Here is a 26,103-nt window from a genome sequence, read left to right as displayed (position 1 = left end):
ACAAATCCAGCACTCGAGAAGCAGGCCGCCGTAATGGGCCTGCATGTGAGGTATTCTCATTACGGCCTTTTTTCATTTGGTAGCTTTTATTTTACAGTGGCTGTAAAAGATCATTTAAAAGCCCCCTCGGTTCCACATGTTGTGTTTACAGTCACTCCTCTGCCCCAACTAGGCAGATCAAAGCGAGCCCTGCGCGGCTGAAAAAGCAGGTTTTTAATTGGGTGCCGAGTGCTCGCCATACGACGCTTCGGGTTGCCGTCCCGCGAGTGGGCCGAGGGAGGTCGAAGAAGGGCTGCTGGGAACTCCGCGACGGGCGGCCCCGGTGCCACCGTGCCCGGCGGAGGTCTGTTTGCTGGTACTGTGTTGTGAAATTTGCCACGCGTCAGCGACGTGATAAATTAAGAGCCGGGCGCCCATGCAGGAGCGCCCCCGCCATCGCCCCTATTCCACAGGCCCTCTTGGCATCGCTCACACTGCGTGGCATTGTGGGATATGCAGGTAGCCTCGAGCTTGGGCTCCAGCTCGTCGTGGTTGGGTCTAGCATGGGGATCTCTGGGGCTTAGGCCTCATTATACACGGTGTATACTCTGTAACCTGTCACGGGAGAGTTTTGATGACACCATGTGGAGTTATACATTTTATGGCTTTGTATTACTTAGGGCTAATTCGTGACAGATATCTACACTTCCAATTAAAAGATTCAAGCATTTTAAGGTATTGCCTTCTTCAGAGAACTTGTTCTGTATCTTGTGATATATTAATGACAAATTCCTACAAAGGCTTATTTGACTTTAGTTTAACACATAACGGCAGCCCATTGCTGTTGAAAATGAAATGGCCATTTGACAAAATTTACAGGTTAGTAATTTGCAGAAATGCCAGTGCCATATATTCCCATTCAGTCTGATTTTGGCTGAACTACAGGCTGCTGGAAACTAAGGGCTATTTCAGGTTGGGTTTAGAAAGTCTGGTGTGAAAATCCATGTTTGGTGTTCTTGATGAATATGTATGTCTGTGTGAGCATGTATATACACATCTGTGTGTTTATATACACCATATCTATCTGTCTATCTCTCCATATCTGTTTGTGTAGTGATGTAGCCTGATGTACTCGGGCGTCTGCATGTCTGCTGCCATTAGCACAGCCTCCACTCAGTTCTCCATAGCGGCATTTCCCAGGTGTCTCAGCGGCCAGGACTCGCACATCCGAGCACGAGGCAGTGGCATGGCCGAGCAGGCCGAGAGGGGCTCCTGGGCCAAATCAGAATCCTAACTGTCTTAGAAGACTCTCACCGCTTTGAAAAATGTACCCAGGAATGATGCAAGCCAGATGCTGTTGGACTAAATGTTTCCATAAACACCAGTGGCTCCAGTAGCTGAATGCAGCATCTCCTGAGTGTCTTGCTGGCTAGCTATGCCAAAAATGTGTTTTGCGCTGTTACCGTTACCAAGCTGTGGTTTCGCAAATGAGCGTGCTTTGTGTTTGGTGGCGTGACTGCTTTGTGTAATGACAGCAGCTCCGCAGGTCTGCAAAAACGCCCCATTGGATTGCTCAAGCTGAGCAAGACAGAATGCAGAGTGCCCTGTTTAGCTTCCTCCATTACAAGTGATAGCTTTCATCATTGTCAAGCTCACAATGCGTTTACAATCAGGCACGCCAGAACCTGCCCAGCATAGCACAGTCAGGTTTACAGGAGGGAGAAGTGACACTCGCATTTTCCTCACAGTAACGTACTAGTCAACTACATTCAGCTTATGGTTTAACAACGATGACTTCCCGAAAAGCATCGGCGGAAATGGAAGACCTGTGATTTACCATCTAATGAGATGCAAAATTGAATTAATGATATTATATATATATATATATATATATATATATATATAGCTATATATAGCTTTTGAGAGAGATGTCCAGTGACTTGGCAGTGTCTAAAGAATATACTAAGAGACAGTGTTTGAAAAAATCTAGGACATAGTTTGAGTGAATGCTGACGAAATTTACTTTACTTAATCTTGTTTAGAACATTAAATTATGCACATTGAGAGACAATGGTAGCATTTACCATATTTGGTGTGACTGGGCGTGGCCAGGGACCAACAGCCACGATCAGCGGTTTTGCATATTAGTATTGTAAATAATAAACTACCTAAGGCAGATGAATCAATGCTGTGAAAAATTATGCAAAGATCATGTTTTGTGACCAGATGAGGTGTGGCAGGGCTTGGCCAGGGACCAAGAGCATGGCAAGCATGTTGTACATATGTACAGTCATGCCTGCTGAATGTGTCAGATGTGAGATGAATGGGTTAAAGAATGAGCTGTTCTTGGAACTAAGGCTACAGAAAGTATTGAATTGCCATTTATGGGCTGTCCCCAAAGGAAAACTGGGCGATACTGTCCGGAGCTGAAAGGGGAAAAAACACTGACGAAATAATACAAAAGAATATAAAAAATTGAAAATGAATGAAAGAATGCAAAAAAAAATCTGTTCAAAAAAGCATCTAAATATCCAGTAAAATACAATATTTATTATCTAAACATCTAGCAAATATCAAATCAAAATATCAGTTTGGTCATCTCTGTCTGTGAGGGGTTTGGTATGTCTTATTCTCTGTTCTTTCAGTCTTTCACAGACTGTATATTCATGTCGCAAGCATATAATGTAAGAGCACAAGACTACTCTCATGATGGCTGGAAGGGCACAGACTGTGTGTCCTTGCTCCTGGGTTGCACCAAGCAGTTGTTATCAACAAGCTGATTGAATCATATTCAAATGCTGATCCTCCCCAAAGAAAAACCATCCCGTTGTCTAAATATGCCCAAAATGTCATTTGACGTTTGAAAAATGAGAAACGTCCATGTGAGAATGTGAACGTCTGGCACTCCGTGTGTTCACAGAAGCCTTTTGATTTGCGCATCTCACTTAGATCCATGATTTATTTTCGTATTGTGATATAACCATTATTGTGTAGGTAAATAAAACGTGACATGATGCGAGATGTCCATTTAAGAATATGAAAGTCTGGCACTTGCTGGAAGCCACCATCATACAAAGCTGAAGCAATGGCAGTAGCCTCAGCATGCATAGCATCACAGGGTAGTACACTTTTTAATGCTTAATGCCGGCTTTCACGAAATTGGGAGATCCCTGCGAATGTAAATGGCGGCATTGAAAAGCGGATGTCAGATGTCTGGGACGCCATTCATAGCACGTGTGGTGCTGGGTTATCAGCATCACGGTGTGTAAGTACTGTACTGTAATGGATGTGCGGCAGGTAGAGTGTGTCGCTACGGCCCTGTTCTTCTGAGACGGAAAATGGAGATATAAGCGCTTGTGATGGGTACGGCCGGAGAGAGAGCTATTGCGGTGCTGTGAGTGGGTAGCGGAGCACGTCAAATCCCTGAGAGAATGTGACATAATCCCTGGCCCCTCTGTGATTACGGATCCCAGTAATTAGATTGGGGAGGAGGTTGCGGGGCACTTTAAAATGCGGTCTGCATCAGCCGTTCGAGGAATGTGTCCAGTCCTGCATGACAAAGCACACGCTCCGGTGGCTTCTGTGCAGCCCTTTATAGCTGTTTAGCTGAGCAGCAGACTGTGAGGGGAGGAAGTCAAAAACCTGGATTGTGACTTGCAAACCTTTATTTATTTATTTTACCCATAATTCCATGCTTCAGTGTCTGTCATGAGGAAAGGTCCTCCAATTAACATGTCAGTGCTGATTGAGTCTCAACAGATATTGTTGGTAGAGATGAGTAGATTATCAGTGTGTGCCTGTTCGTTTGTGCACCTCACATAGATCCACTATATATGATCACAAAATATATCACTGGGGAAAAAAAAGATATCAAGAAAATGGAGAAAAAAGCTATATCATTGTCACAATCTGGAAATTCTCTGAAAACAAAGAGTATTCTAGAGTTGTAAAAGTGTCGTATATTTTGTTTGATCTTTGAAGACACAAAGTTACATAGCAATCCATTTCCCAGCCTGACTACAAGAGGAGGCCAGAATGACCATGCTGATGAGATCCACTGACAATGCCAGCAACCCCCTGTAAAGTACAACCCTCTTTGTGGTATCTGAAACCCTAAAATGCACCCTGTTGTAGAACCCAGGTATAATCAGTGTAATTACTTTTAGGACTTTTACATTATATCCAGTCTGTGGCATCACTGGATGCTTGTTTCAGTCTCATTGCTCTGTTCCAGTGGTGTGCCATTGTGGCACATTCATTTACATTTATTCTTTTGGCAGATGCTTTTATCCAAAGCGACTTACAAGTGAGGTACAGTACAGCACAAGTGAAAAAACATACAGCATCAACAATATTAGAAGCACTGCATGACCAGGTTTCAGTGGTTGGCCAGGCAAGATACAAGGTGCATTCAGCACACCGGCGCGGCAGTGGGACTGTCGTGAAGTTTAACAGCAACCTGAAAAGCAGACATTTTTGCTGCCTCTCATCGAATGGCCAGTTGAGCCCTGCTCTGATGCAGTGCCTTTCCTCCATCTGTCTAACAAGGTTTATGCCTCCCCTTGGTCTCTATTAATTTGCTTTTTGTCTTCATTTTTGCTTAAAGAGATTTTTGCTTAAAGAGATTTCTTTTAGTCTCTTGACTAGTTGGTGTGCAGACAAACATTTATTATAATAATACCATTTAAAAAGTAAAAGTTTTTCTTTTTGATGCTTTACCATTTTCAACCTGCACTTCAAGATTTATCAGTGGTTTTCATGCTGCAGTCAGTTTATGAATATAAGAAAACAGTTTTTTTTTCATTTATGTTGACGACAAACCTCAATAGTGGAATGTATTCATGAATTAAAGATGCAAGGTGAAAAAAAACTAAACCACATACACTGTCTGTATTCAAGCTGATCAACTGCTTGAGTCATTATATTTTACACTCATCCGTTTCCTGAGTTTTTTTTTTTTTTTTACTTGTTTGATTGTATACTTGTCTGTTCATGTCTTTTGTTTTATGTTTGTGCCTGTCTCATCTTTGATTACGTACATGTTTTAATCCATTTTGGTTTCAGATTTTAAATTTTACTCTAGTTGTTACATTATTGTTACTTCTGGCCTGTTTTTAGGTTGTTTTACTTTATCTTGACTCTGCTGTGTGCTTCACGAGACACACTCCATGCAGTTCCGTGACTGTGTGAAGGAATTATATGAATATAGTCATTTATCACTCATCGAAGCAGAGAGCCCCACAGCTTTGACATGATTTACTGCCAACATTTTGGCAAAGTTTAGACATTTTTATGATTGTACTTTGTGGGTTTCCACAGTGTTTTATTGCAGACGCATGGAAAAAAAAAGGTGGGATAATTTTTGTGTGTGAAATGTAAAGTCGACTTTGAAAATCATTATAATGGACTAAATGAAATGACAGTGATGCCTAATAGCCTCAGTGCTTTCCGGAAATAAATTTTCCTGTTAATCAAAGGTTTAAGCCTCTTGTGTGCGTCACGTTCATGAATGCCTGTGTGCTGACTGCGCTGCTCACCCACACTGCAGTAACACCGGGCTCGGAGCCTCCAGCAAAGTGCTCACTGACAGGAGAACTGCAGAGGCTGATCTTGCTTCCTGCAGTCTCCTTACAGCTGTCAGAAAGTAAATTTAATACTGACATGCTTTTATAATCAAAAGTGTGTTTGTTGCTCCAAAAGACCAAACTGTGGTTGAAAATAGAAATTGAACTGAATCAGTGTTAGGTCCTATATGCCCTTATTGCAGTTTGGTCACATGCTGAGAATATCCAATTAGGAGCCAAAGGGTGTGGCTCAAAGCTAAAACATACCCATTTTCATGATGTGTTAATTGACGCAAAACACAGCCATATTTTCACTCTTCATTATTTTAGGTTCCTCCTTGTAATGATAGTTTTCCTAGCTGCACTGTTCATATAAAGTTACAAAGTGGTCATGTTAAGTGCTTTTTAAGAACATCATACAAATTATGACCTGTTGACATACTTGGCCACAGATATCGATGCGATTACGAAAAGCATGGATGCATAGTCAAACAAAATATACAGATGTTGCCTACAAAGTGATGAAACAAATGAAACAAACAAATCCACAGGACAGTGATCACATTTCAGAGAGAACTCTAACAAGTGCCAAGTTGAGAGCAGTAAGTTGTATGCAAGAAATAAATCCTCTAGTTCTGTGTCTTTCTATTGCAATACATTTTAGCTGAGGCCAGAAGACGTATTGTGTTATAGAAGTCAGTAAACTAAAGCGGTAGCTGTGCCATTTGTTTAAACTTTTTTTTTTAATATGTACTTGCCAGTTCAGTGTCCGTGCACAGTCTGGATTTTTCGTTACGTCTTCGCCTCTTTCAGTGATATTTCGTGCGCTGATGATACCTGGCCTTTTCTCATGCACACTGACTGAGTCACATGACAGATGTTGATTTGGCAGCCATTTTGGAAGTTCAGATCTGTGTGTAAGACTGGCCTCAGTTTGATTTTCAAAGTATTCACAGGGCTGGGGTCAGAAAGAGGGTAAGCAGAGATCATGCACACTTTTATGTGTGCTACCTTCACAGTGGATGTTTACCTGAATTGGAGGAGCACGTGTGTGGGAATAGTAGTACAACCTTGAAAATCTCAAAACGGTCAAACATTAGTAAGCTCAAATAATTATACGCTTTGCTTGCACTTGGCTGTTATTCGTGCACAGCCTCTTCAGAGAGAATGTTTACTCTTCTTTGGATTGTATCCACATTCTTGTTGATTTGAACACTGATGTCGATTTAATCTTTACTTTGAAGATGGGGGGTTAGCCAGTCTGAAAACAGCACTGGTTCACTTTAAAGGAAATGCTACCCGCTGTGAGTCTTTCCCACTGCTGATGTGAGTGTATGTGTCTGTTCTCTCCTCCTCCTAGACCCACTACTTCGGCCTGTGGTTCCACAGCAAGGCCCAGCTCCAGCGGTGGGTGGAGCTGGAGAAAGCCCTAAAGAAGCAGCTGGATAAGTTTGGCAACGAGCCGCTGCTCTTCTTCGGGGTGATGTTCTACGTGCCGAACGTCTCCCGTCTGGAGCAGGAGGTCACAAGGTACAACAACCCACCATCATGCTGCCCCCCGCAGGGGGTCATTTCAGTGCTGAGGGGATGGGGAGGGGAGCTGTCCCTGTTCATGTAGCCAGCAGGAATGTTTCACATTCTGATAAAAAGGAGTTATATTCACACTCAGATGAGGCCTTTCCAGCAAGTACTGCAAAGATGGCCAAACCAGCCTGGGTTTGGTGTTGTACTGTGACAAAAACTGCAGAAATATTTACTTGAGCCTAATTATATTGGTGTGTGGAATTACTCATTAATGTGACTAGACAGTTCAGTCGTCCAAAACAGTGGAATATGATTTTGTCACCATGAAATTCACTGTACAGAGGAACCACAGACATAGTTTTCTTTGGCGTGTGCTCTTTTCTAGTTTGATTTTACTTTTTCTACTATTTTGAATTCACTTTCAGTATGAACTAGAATACTTTTGTCAGTGTCTAGAAGTTTTAGTTACACTTTTTCCTTCTTTACGTAAGTTGTGCCTCTGCAAGGTAGAAAACACCGACATAACAGCCTTAAAATTATTAGATCTGACATGTTATGTCTGTAGTTGTTGGATGGCAGTTCTAGTATCATTGGATCAAAGTGGCTCTGCAGATATTTAAGGCTTGTTTTTTTCACTTGTTTTCTCACTCTCACTTGCTGGAGGGCTCAAGTGTAGTTCAATGGTTTGAATAGTCTGGTGCCATCCAAATACACATATTGAATTTCTGTAGGCTAGACACAAGTACTCTGTCATTGACACGGGGGCGATTCAACTCATTCATTGAGGGTCTAGGACTGGGAGTTTGCAAGGAATGTGTGAGGTGTTGAACAAGTAAGTAACCGTAACCACAAAAAAACATGAGATGCCTAATCACCTTTAATATTAACATCTGCACAGCAAGAGTAGATGGTTAAATTGGATAAATTTTGGCTATTTTAAAACGGTGATTTTTAGTAAATATTTTAAAGTACAAAACATCCCTCTATCTTAATTGTCCATCTGTCACCTCTGAACCGAAGACGATTCCATCAGTATGCCAGATCACAAGCTGCCATAGGATTCGCAATGGTCATCGCTCTTAACGTGTGAAGCTCACTTCACAGGCAGTATTTATCACCCTTCAGTCGTGTAATTGTGATGGCAGTAGCTAAAATCAATCCTCGGACAAGCCGGAACATGCCATTGCTGTTGTGGCAGCCATCGCCCTGGGTCGCGTTTGCATTAGACCACATTAGCGGCATGCGTGTGTGCAAAGGCCGTGAAGTAAGACACGGCCCACGAGGGCTCGAGGGAGACACCAGGCTGGATCCGGCAGGGCCCACGGCCATGAGATGGCCAGGTATTCCAGGAATTCCCTCCTGGGTCGGGGTGCAGGGTGCAGGGTCGAGGGCGGCTCCGAAGCAGGCGTGGGGGGGGGGGGGGGGGGGGGGGGAGATAGGGGCGCGGGGGACAATGGTGGGTTTGTGTGAGAGAGCACACGAGGCTCTTGTGTGGAGGCCCGAGTGCGGTCAGGAGTCAGGCAGGAATGTTGGCAGGGCTCCCTGGCGTAGGAGGATGCCACATTCCTGTGTACCGGAGTGGCAAGGGCCTGGGGTCGGACTCTGACGCCCCCCACGTCCGTCCCCGGGAGACAGCTGCTCACTCTGAACACTTTCACACAGATACACACGCACATGCACACACACACAGTCCTCAGCGCAACCAAAGGATTCGATCTGGGAAAATGAGGAATTTGGAGGGAGGGAGAGAAAGAGGGAGAGAGGCAGTAGAAAGACTCTTTTGAGGGTCTGAGCTTTGCAGTGTCCTGGTCTACAGCTGGCTGAGTATCCTCTCGAGTGGGGAATTGGGGCTTGCCCTTGAAGTTGCAGTAATAGCAATCGGAGCATAACTGAGCAGTAATAGAAGTAGAAGCAGTACTCTTATTTACTATATATAGCTCCAAAACAACTTTTAATATTGCTAACAATCGTAAAAATCTGAGTATATACACAGCTATAGAATAGTTATAGTAATAAAAATAGTCAATAGAAATAATAGTGATTATGATGGTGGTAATGTGTAGGTGCAAAGGTATTAACAGTAGCAATTTTAATAATTACAACAGCAACAAATACTGTTCTGCTCCAATACAGATGAATATGTGGTGTACTCCCTAGAATCTGTTCACTTGTTGACTTGTTGGGGGAAGAAAAGAGAATATGTATTGAGTATAATGTAATGTATGTAATAAGAGTATTTTTTGTGTAGAAATATCTTCTTTGAAGCTTGGCATAAATTTAAAGCACCCCAGGTAAATACTTTTCAATGGAAGCGCATTCATAGATATCATAGTTCTTGTTTTTTATTTTAGTATGTATGGTCTTGTGAGGTCATTTGCTTTTTTCCTGGCAACATCAGTATATGTGTATATATTATGTATATTTTTTATAACCAGCAGCTATAACCATTCTCTTATTTTTCTCGAGTGTGTAGTATTCTCATTCCTGTTACAAACAGACCATAACTACTCGACCTAGTTAGTGAAATCACATTTTTCTTTTAGCATAAGGTAGCTGGCTAACTGTGCTACCATGCCTCACGTAATGAACACACTGCTAGTCATTTTTTCAGAACCATTATAAGGCAGCGCATAAACATGTAAAAACATAAACACTGTATTCCTAGAATCCATACACTAGGCAAAAATGAACATCATGAATATATCATGATGCCATTATTTGTCCTAATTTGATTTTGCAATAAAATATACCCGACTTACATGTTTACGGATTTTGCTGAGTATAACCCAATGAAGCAGCTGGGTTTATTTCGGTCGTTGTTGAGAATAATAACCCCATGATGATTTGTTTTCATACAGCAGCTCCACTCTTCCTTACTTACTCCTCATGCACCTAAAAAATAAGGAGTGCCTCATCTCAAGTCTCCTCATGCTGCAGAACCTGGTTACATAATGGATATGGTGTGGATATTTGATATGTACAGTAATTTTATGTGAAAAAACATGTTTGAAAAATGTTGGAATTGCATCTGAAAGTAAAAATAGCCAAAGGATTTCAGTTGAGGCAAGAACATGTCAGCCCTTTGGTTGACTGCAGTTGTCACAAGGATTTCTGCTTTGCTCTGACACACGTTTCTCTAATGACTCATGGATTACTGGATGTGTGTTTATCTGTCCTGACCAGATCGGTGAGTTGTTCCAGTAACATATTTTAAACATTAAAAACTAAGAATACCAAATTTACCAAACCATTTAAGGCACAACACCATTTTTGTGGGCAGTGCCTTTAATTCTACTTTTTCATTACTGACACAACACATTTTTTTTCATTTCAGCTTCTGAAACTCTTTGAAAAGTTTACTTAAATTCAGTATTCCAAGATGATTAGATTGAGTTCTAGCCAGTGTCTGGACAAATATATTATGTACAGTAAAAATGAATGGGGGGGGGGGGGGGGGATAAAACATACAATGAGTTCCTCTCATGACGGGATCCTTGGGGACTGATATCTGAAGGACTTCATGAAATTGAAAAGCCTGTCAGTTCATACTAAATAAATTCGTATTAAATCTTAACACGAGTTAGCTAACTTTATTGAGATAGATATCTTACCACCTAATTAAGAGGTGAATTTTTCAGTAAGATATGTGAATCCATTTAAACTCCTTCAGAGAGCCTTTGGCATGTATAAGGTGAAGAGGAACTCAACAGATTTATTTGCCACATCTTGTTGATTCATAGTGCTGTGAGGTGCCATGTCCAAACTCATCTTGCTTTACGTATGCATTTTTGTCCTCAGGTTAATCCTTAAGCTATTATTTCAACATATTTGCCAGTGGTATTTCTTTCCCTGTCAATTTTGTCGACGTGATTTTCATATTTCAGTTTGCTTGGTCATTTAGTTTGGCATCAGATTAAACATGACTATGTTTAATGTCTATGCCATGTTTCTATGTTTATGTTTCATCTTGCTTTGCAGTTTTAACAGTAGAGCACTTTCATGTTGATACAAAATTAGGGTGAAGGTCTGTCAAAAAGCTTTTAATCTCTAAGATTTAAAATAATTGGTTTTAACACATATTTGTCTCAAACATACCCACCATGGAAAAGCCCTGATAATTATGAATAATATCAATATGTACTTGAACATTTGCATGTGTCATAAATGATTGATATCACTATGGTTTCACTATGGTGATTTGCAACACCATCGCTGTTTTTCGTACCTGGCATAGGGTGATGTGGAGAAAAAAAGGCAATAAGCGTATGTTTTGAAGAGGGAGATTGATTAGTTTCAGTACTGGGGAGGGAGCGTGGTCAGAGTTTCTCCTTTGAAGTGTAGTAGCTTGTGTCTGATTGATGTGAAACTGTATCCCAGGATCATACATGGCCTCACCTTCACTGCAGCTGCAAGGCCGTCCCCTGGGCAGGGGGTTTCCTGGACATGGTGTCAGGACTCTTCTCAGCTTACATGGATCATACAATCACCTCGCTGCCTGGTCTCTCAGTGTCTTGTCGGCTTAACACGACTTAAGTGAGTGTAGGGTCAGCCAACATATATCTGAACTGAATCTTGTACTTCGCTTCATTGTCTTGGTTTATATATTTAAAGTATTGTTATAGGCAAAGATTTTATTTTCTGTTTTCTTCATTTTATTCTGTAGTAGACTTTTTTCAGAACTAATTTAAGAGAGCATCAAAGGTTTCATGACCTGCAACACAGAAGACATATACCTTTATCTTGTTGTATGCAGGTTTTTCGGCCATCTCTGGTGATGGTCCATGATATAGTTTCAGAACAATTTTGTGTGTCAGTAATTAAATTCAGAAAAACACCAGTTTAATCTCAGTCTGTTAAAAATCCAGTGTGGGGGTTAAGAAACCTTTCCCACTTTAAGAGAAAACCTTCTGTACCTCAGGGCGAAAAAGCCTGGGGTGTGTAATTACATGATGAAATTCAATCAAAGTTAACCTCCTCACATCCCCTTACAGCCAATTAAACTTGGTTAATGCTCTAATTTAAACCCTGTGGAGACACATGGAACAATTCCAGCAAAGTAAATATTCCCGAGTTGACCTGTCTTAATGAAGTCCGGCGTCTCAACTTTGTGGATAATTATTTAATTTATCCCTTAGGATTAATTTAAAGTCACAGTGGAATGATTTGCACAAAATTAAGTTATACAGACTGAATTTGCCAATAATTGTATTTAGATGTTGTCTTGGCTTACGTAAGTGCATATTCTTCACCCCTGGCAGGAACAATGATGCCGACCATGAGTGTTCTGATTTTGTAGAAAATTACCTGTCTGTCTTTTCACCTTTACTACCTTTTTGTTTTGGGCTCTTGGAGAAAGCCAGCGTTTGTTCTCTCCGTGGTATCAGACAGTAGCTGTCTCATGGCACGTTTAGGCCATTCCATTCCATTTTTGTTTCGCTTTGTTTTTCCTCCCCTGACTTGGCCAGCACTGCAGGCCGTTCTCCTGAATGCAGCCGCATACTTGGGCAGTTTGTTTGACCGGAGCCCTGTGCAGAATCACAGCGCTAAGCTGCCGAGCCAACCACAGACCAAAGCTGTGCTCTTGTGCAGAACCCGAGATACTGACTGTCGGCACCACTGCTCGACCGTAGGGCCATACAGCAAAACTCATGGACAGAGAACAGCAAGCAGTTATTTTAAACAAGGTGCTATACAGGGCATTTCAAATTAAGTAAATTCGGTAAGGATAGGTAATCAAATTAGCATAGAGGTTAAAAAATAGGAAAAGAACATTGTAGTGACATATACAGCACAGTAGCCAGTAGTATTATGCGTCTAATATAACTAGTATTGTTTGAGGCTGAAGAAGGGGGTTTTTAGTGTAGATCTGAAGATGGTAAATCAGAATGTAAAACCGCTTTGTGTCATTCCGTAGTGTTGGGGCTCCTTTAGCTAAAAGTCCTTGTGCCCGTTTTGCCTTTTTAACTTTTTGGAAGTCCGTTGAGTGGATGATCTAGGGGTGTTTGGAGGGGATTAAAAGGTCCTCCAGGTATGCTGAGACCAACTCGTTTCATGTTAAGTATGGCCTTTACAGTCGGTTCTATATTCAACCAGTAACCAGTGGAGAGGTGCTGTGGTATTTATCACATTTTTGTAAGGATCAAGGATTTAGCTTGCCTTATGCAGGTTTAGGGTTACTCTTTATGAGTCAATAGAAGCTGCTTTCTCCTCCCTCTTTCACACTTCATGCAGATTTTGCCCTCCACCTGTGAAGGGTAGTAACTGTAATGGCTCGAGACGTTTATTCCAGATGGAGTGACCCTTGCTGCATTTTTATACACTGTAAAATTCACCTCGGTGTGACTGTGTCCGTCCTGTTTTTTTCCCCCACTTCATAGCTTGTCTCCTTTGTTCTCCTTCCTGCTCCTCATTTTTTTTTTTTTTTTTTTGCCAGATTTTTCAAAAGCATATCAGTTTCAGCCCCGTCTAAAAGTCTCTTGTGAAATTGGGCCCTCTGGATTTTTACAGCCATGTTTTATTTATGAAATTATTTATTTTTTTTTTTTGTGAGCTGACGCGGCGGACTGCAGGCCCGAGCAGCCTTGAAATCGCAGCTTCGCTGGGGGAGTTATCGGAGCTCCTCTCCCACAGATGGGCCTGTTTCATGCTTCACTGATTGAATAATCACAGTGTGCTGACACCCCAAACTTCCCACACTCTGGGCTCGGGGCGGACCCCTCCGAGGCTCTCGCAGACTGACAGCAGTGTCTGCTGTTATTGAAGCAGTGAGATAAACGTTGAATTGCGTCCTTTATCGTCAAACAAGAAATAGGCAAAACGAGCAACTTATTTTGAAAGAGCAGCCACCAACGACTTCAGTGTGTCTCAGTGTGAAGAGGAATGACTTGATGAAGGTTTACATCCCTAAACACACACATCAAGTGAAATGTATCTGAAAATAAAGAAACCTGGTTGTGCAAGTATAAAGTCAGTTGATTGAGTGAAAACCAGATTATGTTGTTTTGCTCAGTTATTTGGTATATCAACAGACACTCCCTTTGTAAAGGCTCTTATGTTCCTTAGAACGAAACATCAGCCATTTGAAATAGTCGTGTCAATGCTATATTCAGTCCCTACCAAACCCATTCTTTTTAACATAAATGGCACATAAATATTATTTTGATCTTATGGGTGTGTCCCAAATTAAAGACGTCCGTGTTCGTGAAATATTCTTTGACAGATGTATCGGCTGCGTCCGGAGAGAAAGTGAGGGAACGGGACTGCCTTGCTTTGCTGAGCTTGGCGCACCACTTTGATTCCTGCATGAGGCCACGCCTCCTATCCACAGTTGGCTCCTCCCCCAGTTTACCACCACTCATTCAGGTTCAGTAATTAAAGGGTTACCAATGCAGAGAGCTTGCTCCTCAAAGCCTGTGAGGGTAATTACAGGCTTGTAGAGGAGGGCAGGGTAAGATTATAGCTTCAGCCTCAGCAGTCAGGACACTGTAGGGGCACGAAAAGGACTCTCTTGAGAAGAAAAAACAGCTTGATGTTGTGTCACATTTTATCAAAGAATACTATTGTTGATTGCTAATCAATTTAGAACTGGCAAGCTTTCATTACTAGTATCATTCAAGTACACAGATTTAGGCTGTAACTGCTGTGTTATTTTGGTGTACGGAATATTAAATTATTTAATCATATATTTATTTCATGGATATCCTTGTCACTGTTGTCTTCCAGTGTTTCACAACATTTGTTACATCAGTTTTATCTGTTAGTTGAGATTATAATCCATGACTTTCTGGTCCTGTGTCATTTAAACTATTTACCACCACTGTGACAATTATGATATGCCAATAGTTATGAAATCCCAAATAGAGCAAATCTGTTTCATTTTGATTTCATTTTATTTCATATAATTCGTTTTTCTGTTTGTCATTTTAGTGAGAAAGGAATTATTTGTTCCACAATGCAGCAGTGTATTCTGAGGAGAAAAGGGTTTTATAGAACAAAGCATCACACTGATTTTGTTGACATTTCTCGCTACACGCTGGAAGGGATTGAGATCTCCTGCAGCACAAATCTGTCAATCTGTTTCATTTTCATGTCTTTGTATGGTAATTTTAGGTTCAGTAATTGCATGTATGTGTTGGACAAAAGGTATCAAAATCATTTCAGGCCCGGTATGTCTTGAAGATGCAGGGTTACTTTCCAGCTAAAATTTGACAGTTTTCCATCGACATAATCTGAATCCATTAGCTTGCTGTGTTGGAAAAAAAAAGCCTTTAGTGCAGCTTGCAGAAAAAGTGAGTAAGCAAAGAGAGGCTGTGTCTAATCTACAGTTTGTATATACTGGCCAGCAGACATCTGCTGGGCTCCCACTATTGCTTTCTCTCTGCCATGACAAAGTTCCAGGAAAAGAATAAACGAAATGTGTCCCGGGACCTCTGGAACCCTATACTCCCGGCATCTCTAGAGGAACAAGAAGAAAAGGGCAATCTCAGCGCAGCTGGAGCCGCTCCGCGGCAGAGCTCTGGTGTTATTTCATCACAGGAAAACAGAAAATCTGAGCCTTTGTGCTGGAGCCGCCCACAGCCAAACCTTGTCCCAAAGTCAGATGCGTGTAGGCTGTGCGGCGGCTAATAATAGCCGAGAAGGCCTCAGATGCTGCAGAAATGGGCGTTTTTAGGCCAGCCGTGTTTTGGCTCAGGGACTGTGCTCACAGACGATTGTTTTGTTAAAAAAAAAAGGTGTAAAAAAATTATGTCAAAATAAAGCAGCAATGTGAAGGTCAAGCTATCTTGAAGTCAAAACACTCACACAGAAAGCATAGAGCTCTGATCAAAATATGGGGGGAGACCAGGTTTCTACATGCTGAAGGCCATAGCTTGTTTGCAGTTGGTACATTGATTCTGGTCATTTTTTTTAATTGATATCCATTGTTTTTTGCACCAAGGTATCAATATTACCTTCAAGTGAAAAAGGAAGTTCTTGATGGACGTCTGCAGTGCACTGTGGAGCAGGGTATCCGGCTAGCTGGATTGGCTGTGCAAGGTGAGCACCTGGAGCAGCAATTGGTCCAAATTTTCCAGTTTGTTTTATTTAACCAATTGAAAAAACCTCATATGGATGGCAGTCGGTACATAAGCAATCAAATGACCATATATAGTGCCCCCATAGAGTAAAAATACACACATAATCCTTCATGGCAGTGGTGACATTGGGCCATTATGAAAATGTTATTCACTGTTAGCCTTTTTTGTTTGAACAGCTCAAGGAATGTAAACAGAGTTTAGCTTATCAAGGGTACAAGGTTACTATCCCCTATATGGTTTTATGTGCAAGGAGTTTTTGTTGCTACTGATATTTGCAGCTGTTAACACATTAAACTTGTATAAATGTTTAAAATTATTTTGTTGACATACATGTAGTTTGGTTTTGTTGTTTTGTTTCTTCTTAAGTGTAGATAGTGGCTTTATATTTGGTTTTGGGGGAAGTGGATATGTTTTCTTGACAAGGTGAAACTGGAGAGACCTTTCCTGTTTAATATGCTGCACACATTTTGTGGTCTGCTTGTAAATGTGTGCTCATTCACAGAACTTTTACTGTACCATGGTGCAGTCTGTGAGAGCAGGCCTTGGATTTCGCTGCCCAGCTGCAGGAACACGAGGCCTTTTTGGTGTGCTTCACTCGATTTATTTGTTCACACAGCTGACTTTGGAGACTTCAATCAGTTTCAATCCCAGGATTTCCTCAGGGAATATGTGCTGTTTCCAGTGGTAAGGCAATCTGTTGTGGCAACTGTAGATGATCACACACATTTCACATTCATTTCATATCTGTTTACATTGGTTGTGCTTGTTTTCAGCTGTAACACCAATCCAGAAAGTGGAAGTTGTACCTTTTTCCTATGAATGCATGCTTACAGTGTGTGAATGGATGTGTTCAGGCAGAAAAGCCATTAACTAGACTCAGCTCATATTCACCCCCATGCTTGAAACTGTCACATTCACATCTTAATGAGAATTAACAGGAAGCTGTTAACTTTCATGAGCACAAGTCAACAGTACACTCAGAAGCACTTTGTGTGACATTAATGGTCAACAGGAAATTTGACTACTACTCGCTATTTGCCATGTACCACAGTGCGTGACCTCCCAAGCATTGGTTGAGACTGTTCTTAGGAAGCAACTGACTCACTAAAAGGCAAAAAAGGGAAGAAGGGAAGTTTGGTCAAATTCCTTAGTGCTCAGCCCCAGAGAATTCACCCCAGTGAAGTGGGGGAGGGGCCAGCATTATGAACAGCGTATGATTGGTAAGATGAGACAGTGACAGCCACAGAACGGGGGCGGGCCTCTCTCAGGTGTGTGGCAGCCCTGGGGGCAGGCATTCCACCCCTCATATTCCTGCGGTGCTCCTGCATTCTTGACTGACACAAACAAATGGAGCCAAGAGGCCCGGCACTGAGAGAAAGGGGGTAGAGAGAGAGAGACAAGTAGCGCCTGAGGGTGGCCTTTCTCCCAGAATTTCCTCCTCCTTCCCCCTTTTGGGGGTGAAACTCTGCTTGTGCTGTCCTGTTCACAATAATCAGCATTCTTTGTACAAAAAGCATGTTCTGTATTTCAGACGTATGGGGTTTTATTACGATGTTCCTTGTACGTTAATGAGTCTGCTTTGTGTTGTGTAGACCTGGCAACACGTGGATGAGGTGCTGGATGAGTGGACGCAGAAGGTGGCAGAGGAGCACAAGAGTCACTGGTTGGTTCTCAGTGATGGCATTTCTCTCCGTTTTGGTGTCCAAAAGAGTCCAAAGCCTTGGGTCTGTCTTTGTGGTGGAATTCCTGCGGTCCTCAACAGCACACACCTGTCTGTCGCAGGCTGAGTAAAACTGCTCAAATTTAGTTATTTAGTCATTCAACATTAAACAAGTCAATTTATTGAACCTCATCATACTTTTTAAGTCCATCATTCTATTACCAGCTGTTGGGGCAGAGCAGTTACTTGACCTACTCAGACATCACCAGTTTATTACAGATCATCAACCAATGCATACTTGTCTAAACTTCTGAACATATTTTTTCTTTTCCCGGTCTGTCTCCTAGTGGAATGCAGCCAGCAGAAGCTGAGCTGCTGTACATAAAGGAAGTGGAGAAACTGGATGGCTTTGGGCAGGAAAGCTTTGCTGCTAAGGTATGTTTACACGTTCACACTGTCAGGATGTAATGCCTCATAAGTCAGCCTTCCCGCTTCCTCCATTTCCTTCCATTGGCTCTTTCTCCTCAGGACAACTACACCAATGACATTTACATCGGCGTCTCCTTCATTGGCGTGTTCGTCAAGCACAGAAATGGGAGATCAATCATGCTACACAGGTGAAAACTGGGCCTCTTTTTTTCAAGAAATTGTCTTCCTTTTTACAGGGCATTGGTACTGGTAATGGAGTTATTCACATGTATTAAAAGTAGCAAGGACCTTTAAATTGCGTGTGTCCTGTTTAAAAGACTGGTCACAGTTGCCCGAAATGCACAGAGTAATAAACTTCAGTGTACCAGCAGGAGAGAAAGTGGCATATTGCCTTACAGAGGGTACACAGTGTCGCGTGAGTGTGGCGCTGTATTGTAACTCAAGCAATACGCGACCTCTCAACTGCAGGTGGAAAGACATTGGCAATATCGCCCACAACAAGTCGGCCATCACCGTGGAGATAACCAGCAGAGACGACACCATCATGTTTCACACAGTGAGTGTTGTGTCTGCCAGCACCAATGACAAGGTTATCTCAAAGAACCATGGGAGGGAGTATTGTTAGCTCTTCCACACAAAACTCGCTGCCATTGGGCTTTATCTTTTCCACCTCAGCAGTAATTTAAGACCTCACGGGGGGGGGGGGGGGGGGGGTTATTTGAATCTCAACAGTGCCTTGAGAAACTTTATGTGTGGGTTCTTCCTTGCAGAATATTAATAAACATTGCTTTCAGTCTGGGTTAGCTTAACAGCAGGAGACGTAAGTGCCAAGTAATAGTCTAGCAAAAGAGGATGTTTTTCTCAAGATTTTTTAAAAAAAAATTCTCTGTTGTTGTTTCTCAGGATGACATGGAAACGGCCAAGTACATCTCGACACTCTTCACTGCCAGACATAAATTCTACAAACAGAACAAAATATGTGCAGAGTGAGTCAATAGGCTTTTTTTTTTTTTTACATTTGTTTCCATCATCATGGCAGTGTCCTACTGCTCTCTTGCGCAGCTGCTCAAACACTCGAGGGTCTCAGATCTGTTGCTTCCCTTCACTATGTACATGACATCTGTGACATCTTGGCTTTCTTCTTTTTGTTGCCTGCGGTTCAGAAATATTATCCAGGGAGTGTTTAGGAAGGTGCCCAGTTTACAGTCCTTAATTGGTTTGATTTGAATGTCATTTTAACAAAAGATTTCCTCTGAAAAACAGTCATTACATTACATTACATTACATTTAGGTCATTTGGCAGATGCTTTTATCCAAAGCGACTTACAAGTGAGCATCAGCAAGCAAGCTACGGTGGTGTAGGAGACCTTGGAGTAAGCTTTAAGTGCAACCTAAACAGCTAAACTCAGCTAAATAAGTCAAGGAAAGTAGAAAACAGAGGTAAACGAGGTGAAAACACAAGAATAGACCTTTCACCTGCAAAAAAAAATTCCCAGATATTTCTCTCTTTGTAGCAACTGGTTCTTAAACGGAGACAAGCTTTGAGCATAAGATGCTGCCAAACATAATTCATTTCATGGACACTACATTACTAAGAGTTGTGTGTCATTGTCTTCCCAGACCAGCCCACTCCCCGGCACCCATCCGGAGACGGCCCACATGGAGCCGTGCCTCACTGGTACGCCCCCCGCATCCCCCTCCACCACTAACCCCAGACTCACCCCCATCCCATATTGTACTCAGCAGACCCACAGCTCCACCACAGCACCATTTATGAACTATGTGTACAGTGACAAACACACCAACTGAGCATTCTGTGCCATTTTACATTTAGTCATTAGGCAGCCACTCTTATTGAGAGGGTCTTACGAAAGTGCATTCAATAGGGTTAGGCAATTAGCTGTGTAGATACTAAAAGTTACCGCCATTGTTGACATGTAATGCCATTGGGGGAAGCATTGCCCCAGTGGGATTAAGTGCTGTACAACCTTAAATGCCATGTCCTGGTAAAACGAATAGACTTTGCCTCTTAAACTATTTAAGATACATGTGCCCCCACAAAATGTTTGTGTTCATCAATTTCAAAATGTTGGCCTCAGGCCAAAAATGTCACCCACCAGTGTACTGAATTTTGTACTGAAGTGCTGTTTGGGAATTGGAGCACAAAGGCCAATTATTTTTGTGATGGTACAAAGGCTTTTGAAAAGCGGGCGGTAGTGGCTGGTCAGGGTTAACCTTTCAAAGGTTGAGCCTGAAGCATGAATTATAGCCTTTCTATTTGCTGTATTCCACCCCAAGTGACCTTGCATTGGGGAGCTTGATTTCCGCAACTACAATGGAGGCAGTGATTCCATTTTTCATTTTTTTTTCCCTCCGCTGGTCGAACAATGATTCTAAATGGAGCACAATGGTTTCTCAGTAAAGCCTTGAGTGAGCACTGTGAACCCTTGTGTTTTTCTGATAATCAGACTTATTTAGATCTGCAGTATTTTAACCCTTCAGCCCTGTGAGCACTGTAACAAAGAGTGTTTACTACTTGGGAGCTCTTTGCACTCTGAATTCCTTCCTGTGAGTCCAAGGAGTTCCAGAGATTGGAACTAGTGGTTCTATGGTGCAGGGACAGACATTTCAGTGGAAAATCCTCTATCTTGTTAATTAATGCAGAACCTTTGACTGCAACTCCCAAGTGAATGGATTACTGGTGCAAATTAAAGACAAATATTTTACAAATATTTAATAAATGATAATCAGTGTTGGGTTAATGGCGTCTCTCTCCCTGCGCAGCACACTCTGTCGAAATTATCACAACAAATTTGCAATAGACAAATTTTTATAGCTCTATATCACGGTATACACCCAAAATGAATGCATACCAGCACAGGTGGTCAGTCAGCACTGGCATATGAAGGAGGGGAACCTGCCTTTGACCATGCTGTAGTGTCACGGCATTTATTGTTATATGACCAGAACAAATTTCTCAGGAAACAGGACATTCTTTCTCCGAGATTTTAGCTTCTTGTAGCGGTACACAGTTACATGTCTCCATTTACCATCCCTCACCATTAATTTTTTTTTTTTTTTTTTTTTATGATCGGCCCTAGGAAGTGAAACTGAATTCTGCTTCTGTATGTTAATGTAACCCATTGCGGTAGTGAACTCTGTGCTGTACATCTCCCGCTCTTCGAATCTCATTTCTGGCTTTTGACATTTCTCTCTGTGTTCTCAGCCGAGGCCTCAGTCCTGCATCATCCAGCCCATGCATTCCCAGTACGGAGAGCATTACCAGGACACCCAGAGCTCACAAGGTACGTTCATGCCTTTAATGTTACCCACATTCATAAAAGGGCTTCCGTTTATACAGCGTGTCTCAGGCGCCTGTCTTTTTTGTGGTGAGAGCTGTCAGCATCAAAAATCTGTTTTCATAAGTTGTATAACTCAGAAGGAATCACGTTATTTTTTTGCCCCCAGGGGACATATCCCTTTAAAAGCTGAGGGTTTGTCTTATGACTTTTAAATATGGAGTTCAATCTTTCATCATTTCACCCTGTAATTCAGAGGAACTTTAATCATAATAACTAACACAAGCGCTGATGAAAAGAGCCCCGTGTGATTGAATCTTTGCTAAGAGCAGCATTAAATGCAAATTGGGTTTGCTGTCTCGGATTTATTTTGAGAATGGTGTAAAGGTCAGAAAATCTAATTTGTCTGCTCCCTTCTTGTCTCACAGACAGTATTTTCCATGACGAGTCTTATTACAAGTCCGAGACCAGCCTGGACCGGTGTCCGGTGGACTTCAGCTTTCGGAACGGGACCGTGCCCAACGGCAGCGTCTACAGCACCCCCAGCCTGAACTCCCTCAACCACTCGCAGACGTTCATCCCGGCCTCGCCCATGTCCTCCAACCTCAGCATCCCGGGCAGCGACATCATGCGGCCGGACTACATCCCCAGCCACCGGCACAGCGCCATCATCGCGCCCTCCTACCGGCCCACGCCCGAGTACGAGGCCGTCATGCGGCAGAAGAGGTGCATGGTCCCCCCCGACTGCCACAGCCAGTCGCTGCGCAACCTCAACATCAGCAACGCCTTTGCTTACAGGCAGCCGGAGGCCCTGGTGTACAGCCAGCCCGAGATGAGGGACCGGGGCCCCTACCCCAGCCACTACAACCCGCAGGTGAGCTACAGCAAGCCCGTGGCTCCCTCGGCCCAGGTGAACCCCGGCTGCGGGACGTCGGCCGGCCAGGCGGCAGGGGGCGGCAGCGCCATCTCCCACACCGTGAGCACGCCGGAGCTGGCCAACACCAAGCAGCAGTGCGCCCAGGGCTACAGCCACATGCTGCGCAACCACCTGTCACGCCCGCCGCCCCCGTACCCCTCCTTCCGCCCGGCCACCAGCACCCCGGACCTGGCCAGCCACCGCCACAAGTGCATCGGGGGCAGCAGCCCGGAGCTGGTGACGCGCAAGGTGCAGCTGTCCGTCAAGACCTTCCAGCCAGACAGCTCGGCGGTGGTGCACCAGTCCATGCAGGAGGTGAGCGAGCCGCTGACGGCCGCCAAGCACCACTCGGCGCTCAGCAAGCGGCACAGCCTGGAGGTGATCAGCAGCATGGTGCGGGGCATGGAGGCCATGGCGCTGAAGACGCTCAACGCCCCGCTGCCGCGCAGGAACACCCTGCGGGACCAGGTGGCCCCGCCACAGCCCCCGCCGCCGGAGATCGCCCCGCCCAAGCCCCCCGAGGCCCCGGCCCCTTACCAGCACAAGAAGACCCTCTCCAACGCCACCATGCTCATCCACAGCAGCGAGAGCGAGGAGGAGGAGGAGGAGGAAGAGGAGACGCCCGATCTGGACGTGCAGATCCCGGGGCTCAACGAGGACATCAGCGCCCAGTTGCAGGCCGCCCTGGCCAAGATCCCCAACAAGCCGCCGCCGGAGTACCCCGGGCCCCGGAGGGCCATGAGCAACAGCACCCTGAGGCAGGAGCGGGGCCGTGAGCGGAGCCAGGCGGCTGAGGAGGCGGCCCGCGCCAGGATGAGCAAGGCGGGCCAGAACCAGGGCGGCACCCTCACACGAACCGAGCAGCAGACCAACTTGAACGGCGCCGGGCTCGGGCCCTCCATCTCGGAGCCCGACCTGACCAGCGTGAAGGAGCGGGTCAGGAAGGAGCCGGTGAAGGAGAGGCCCGTGTCGGAGATGTTTTCCATCGAGGACAGCATCGTGGAGCGGGAGATCAGGCAGAGGGTGCGAACCCCTTTCTTTTGCTTGTGTATTGCTTGCAAACATACCATAGTCCATTGAGCCAATAGAGGGGCATTGTCAGCAAAGTCAAAGTCTTTGGCTTTTTGCTGTTTCCCTTCCTTAGCCTGTGCTATCAACTGCATATCCATAAGTCACCCTCAACCACTTCTGAATGTAGTAAACCGTAGTCATTTACAGCATATCATATTACAGTTGTCGACACAGGCATAATGCTATTTATTAAAACAACCTAGACTTATGTACATAACAGCCCACTTTCTGGTCCTTCCTTTTGCTGTCCCCCACACTTTAACAGCCCCTGATTGCATTAATCTGGGACTTCAACACCTGGGGTAACATTAGGTTCTGCACGATTAGTGCTAATCCTTATTAAACCCAGAGATTACATGGGCTCTTTGAGAGCTTCATGTTTCTGGGAGTTGAAGAGGGTGACATTTGACACAGTAGATTGTTTAGGTCAGTAGCGTATACAATGGTGAGGAGTATCTGTCCCGTCTGAGGGGGTCTATGGGAACAAAGCTGTCATCCTGAACCTGGATACCTGTTTTTCTCTTAAAGATGAATATGCTAATTTCAGTTTTCTGAAGGAGTCCTCTGGTGTGGTAGAGATAGGTTTACATGAATTTCCATGTCAGAGAGGTTTTTAATTGGCATATTTTTATATCTAATTTCTTTGTGTTTGCACTTCCTTTCTAAAGAAGAGACTCCATCTTTTAACCGTAGCTAGAAGTTAAATCTTGAAGCATTCTGACAGACCTGAATAAGAATTTCTTCTCATGGCATAGCAGGGCATAGCATAGCATATACCATTCTGCCTGCTCAATATTCTTTTTGGGTCAGAAAACCTTAAGAATGAAAATGTGTCCTTGCAGGAATTTAGATGCAAAACCAAGCACATAATGGATTGAGGTCCACATTCCTTTAGGGAGTTCCATTTCGCCCTCAACCTCCATCAAATTCCCTCTGAGTCCATACTTGGACCTAACTGACCCTTTTCCCGTCGACAAACAATAGTTTTGTGTGTTTGTCTGTTGCCCCCACAGAACCGCTGCGTGTACCGCCCCGTTCGGCACTGTTGTTTTTGCATATTGAGGAGTGCTGCAAGAAAATGACTAGAGATTACTTTTGCTAATCCCATGTGACCCTCAGTAAGTAGGTCAGGGTTGGTCGATGCAGAGAGAAAACCTGAGGGTCAGGTTCTAACAAGCTCAGAGGAGCCCTAACGAGCTGAGAAGGGACGTCTGGGGCGACAGAAGTGGTCGCGCATAGAGAGACGGGGGAGGGAAAGCCGGTCCGGTGTCCCAGAGTCGGAAAAACACTAAAGCGGTCCAGTTGTTCGGCACGGGCGTCTGGCGCACCTCACCGCGGTAATGACGGCAGGCTTGTCTTCTTTCCTCAAGACGCTGGAGAAGCAGAAGATGTCGGATTCCCTGAAGAGGCCTCTGATGATGGCGGCCCTGAACGGTCTTTACGTGGCCAGGATGCCGGTTCCAGAGAGCCAGCAGGAGGACATGACCAAGTCCTCCACTGATGAGCGGGTAAGACCATCACTCTGTGCCCCTAATGCTGAGTGCTCAGTGTTAAGTGCTGATATGAAAACCCAAAGGCTTTGGAGGCTTCGAAAAATTTGAGTCAAAGCTCAGTCAAAGAAATAAAATTGGACCATTTCATCTTAAAAGTCTTAGTTGAAATAAAATATAAGACATGAATGGTACATTGGAATAAGAAGTGCATATAGTAAGTTGTATCAGCTAATTATTAAGGCTTACTGTGAATTTTTCCTGTACTTTGATAAAGACCGTTTTGTTCCATGCATTCAGAAGGATTTATTTGAATCTATATCAAGCACACAGGACTCAACAGCTCGGTAAATTATTGTATTTGCATGGCAAAGCGCTATAGTTCTATAATGTCATCCTAACAAAGCCATATTTTACAGCGCCTTCTTTGAAAATCGGATGTTTATCTGTCTGAAGAATGCCATTAGATTACTTATCTCTGGTCTCCGTGGAATAAACTTAGAGAATGGCTCTAAATCACTTTTACATTGGCAAGATACTGTGAACAAAACCAGACAAGATCTTATTCAGAATGCAAAGCATATGGCTTACATGGCACTGTCAATACAGCTGTTGAATAATTATGATGTGTTATAGGTCTGGGTGTAATGGACAAAAAGTTATTTTTAGACAGTATAAGATATGTGCTGCCCTTAGGAGAGACAAGGAAAAAATCACTTGAATTATGTGTTAATACTGAACATTCCTCTTCTGTCTGGCAGTAGGATTAAATTATAGACAATTATGACTAAATTCATGTCCTGTCAATTTAACCATTTTCCCTGGAGGGTTCTTATTAAGTAGTTATGCAACACTTTCATGCTAAGTATAAAACACTCATTGAGGTTCATACAGCAAAAACCCCCTGCTATCATAAGCACACTTAAGACAATTGCAATTTTATGCAAGTTCAATTTAATGAGCTGTGCCTAATACTCAAATGGCTTAACACAACATGAGAATTGCCAACGGTTGAGAAACGTGACAAAAAATACGTCATTGAAATAGTTGAGGTCTCTCAATGATTTTAATTTTGGTCGCACGAGGGCAGGGCA

At 43.4% G+C, this 26,103-nt stretch overlaps 1 protein-coding gene across 1 annotated transcript in view; it reads left to right on the top strand.

Annotated features, from left to right (window-relative positions):
• Window positions 1-26,103, top strand: part of LOC118792299 (tyrosine-protein phosphatase non-receptor type 14-like) — a 33,637-nt gene that overhangs the window by 2,443 nt on the left and 5,091 nt on the right. Inside the window, exons 2-13 of the mRNA XM_036550123.1 lie at window positions 6,904-7,073; window positions 16,006-16,103; window positions 16,761-16,828; window positions 17,737-17,807; window positions 18,152-18,239; window positions 18,333-18,421; window positions 18,702-18,789; window positions 19,137-19,219; window positions 19,854-19,911; window positions 21,460-21,538; window positions 21,961-23,471; window positions 24,890-25,027. Coding sequence (XP_036406016.1) covers window positions 6,904-7,073; window positions 16,006-16,103; window positions 16,761-16,828; window positions 17,737-17,807; window positions 18,152-18,239; window positions 18,333-18,421; window positions 18,702-18,789; window positions 19,137-19,219; window positions 19,854-19,911; window positions 21,460-21,538; window positions 21,961-23,471; window positions 24,890-25,027 — 2,541 coding nt within the window. The remainder of the gene's footprint in view (window positions 1-6,903; window positions 7,074-16,005; window positions 16,104-16,760; window positions 16,829-17,736; window positions 17,808-18,151; window positions 18,240-18,332; window positions 18,422-18,701; window positions 18,790-19,136; window positions 19,220-19,853; window positions 19,912-21,459; window positions 21,539-21,960; window positions 23,472-24,889; window positions 25,028-26,103) is intronic.

This window comes from Megalops cyprinoides, chromosome 17, assembly GCF_013368585.1.
Source record: "Megalops cyprinoides isolate fMegCyp1 chromosome 17, fMegCyp1.pri, whole genome shotgun sequence".
In the NCBI taxonomy this organism is placed as follows: Eukaryota; Metazoa; Chordata; class Actinopteri; order Elopiformes; family Megalopidae; genus Megalops; species Megalops cyprinoides.
Note: the sequence above shows the minus strand (reverse complement) of the source record. Positions and strands in the feature narration are given on the sequence as shown.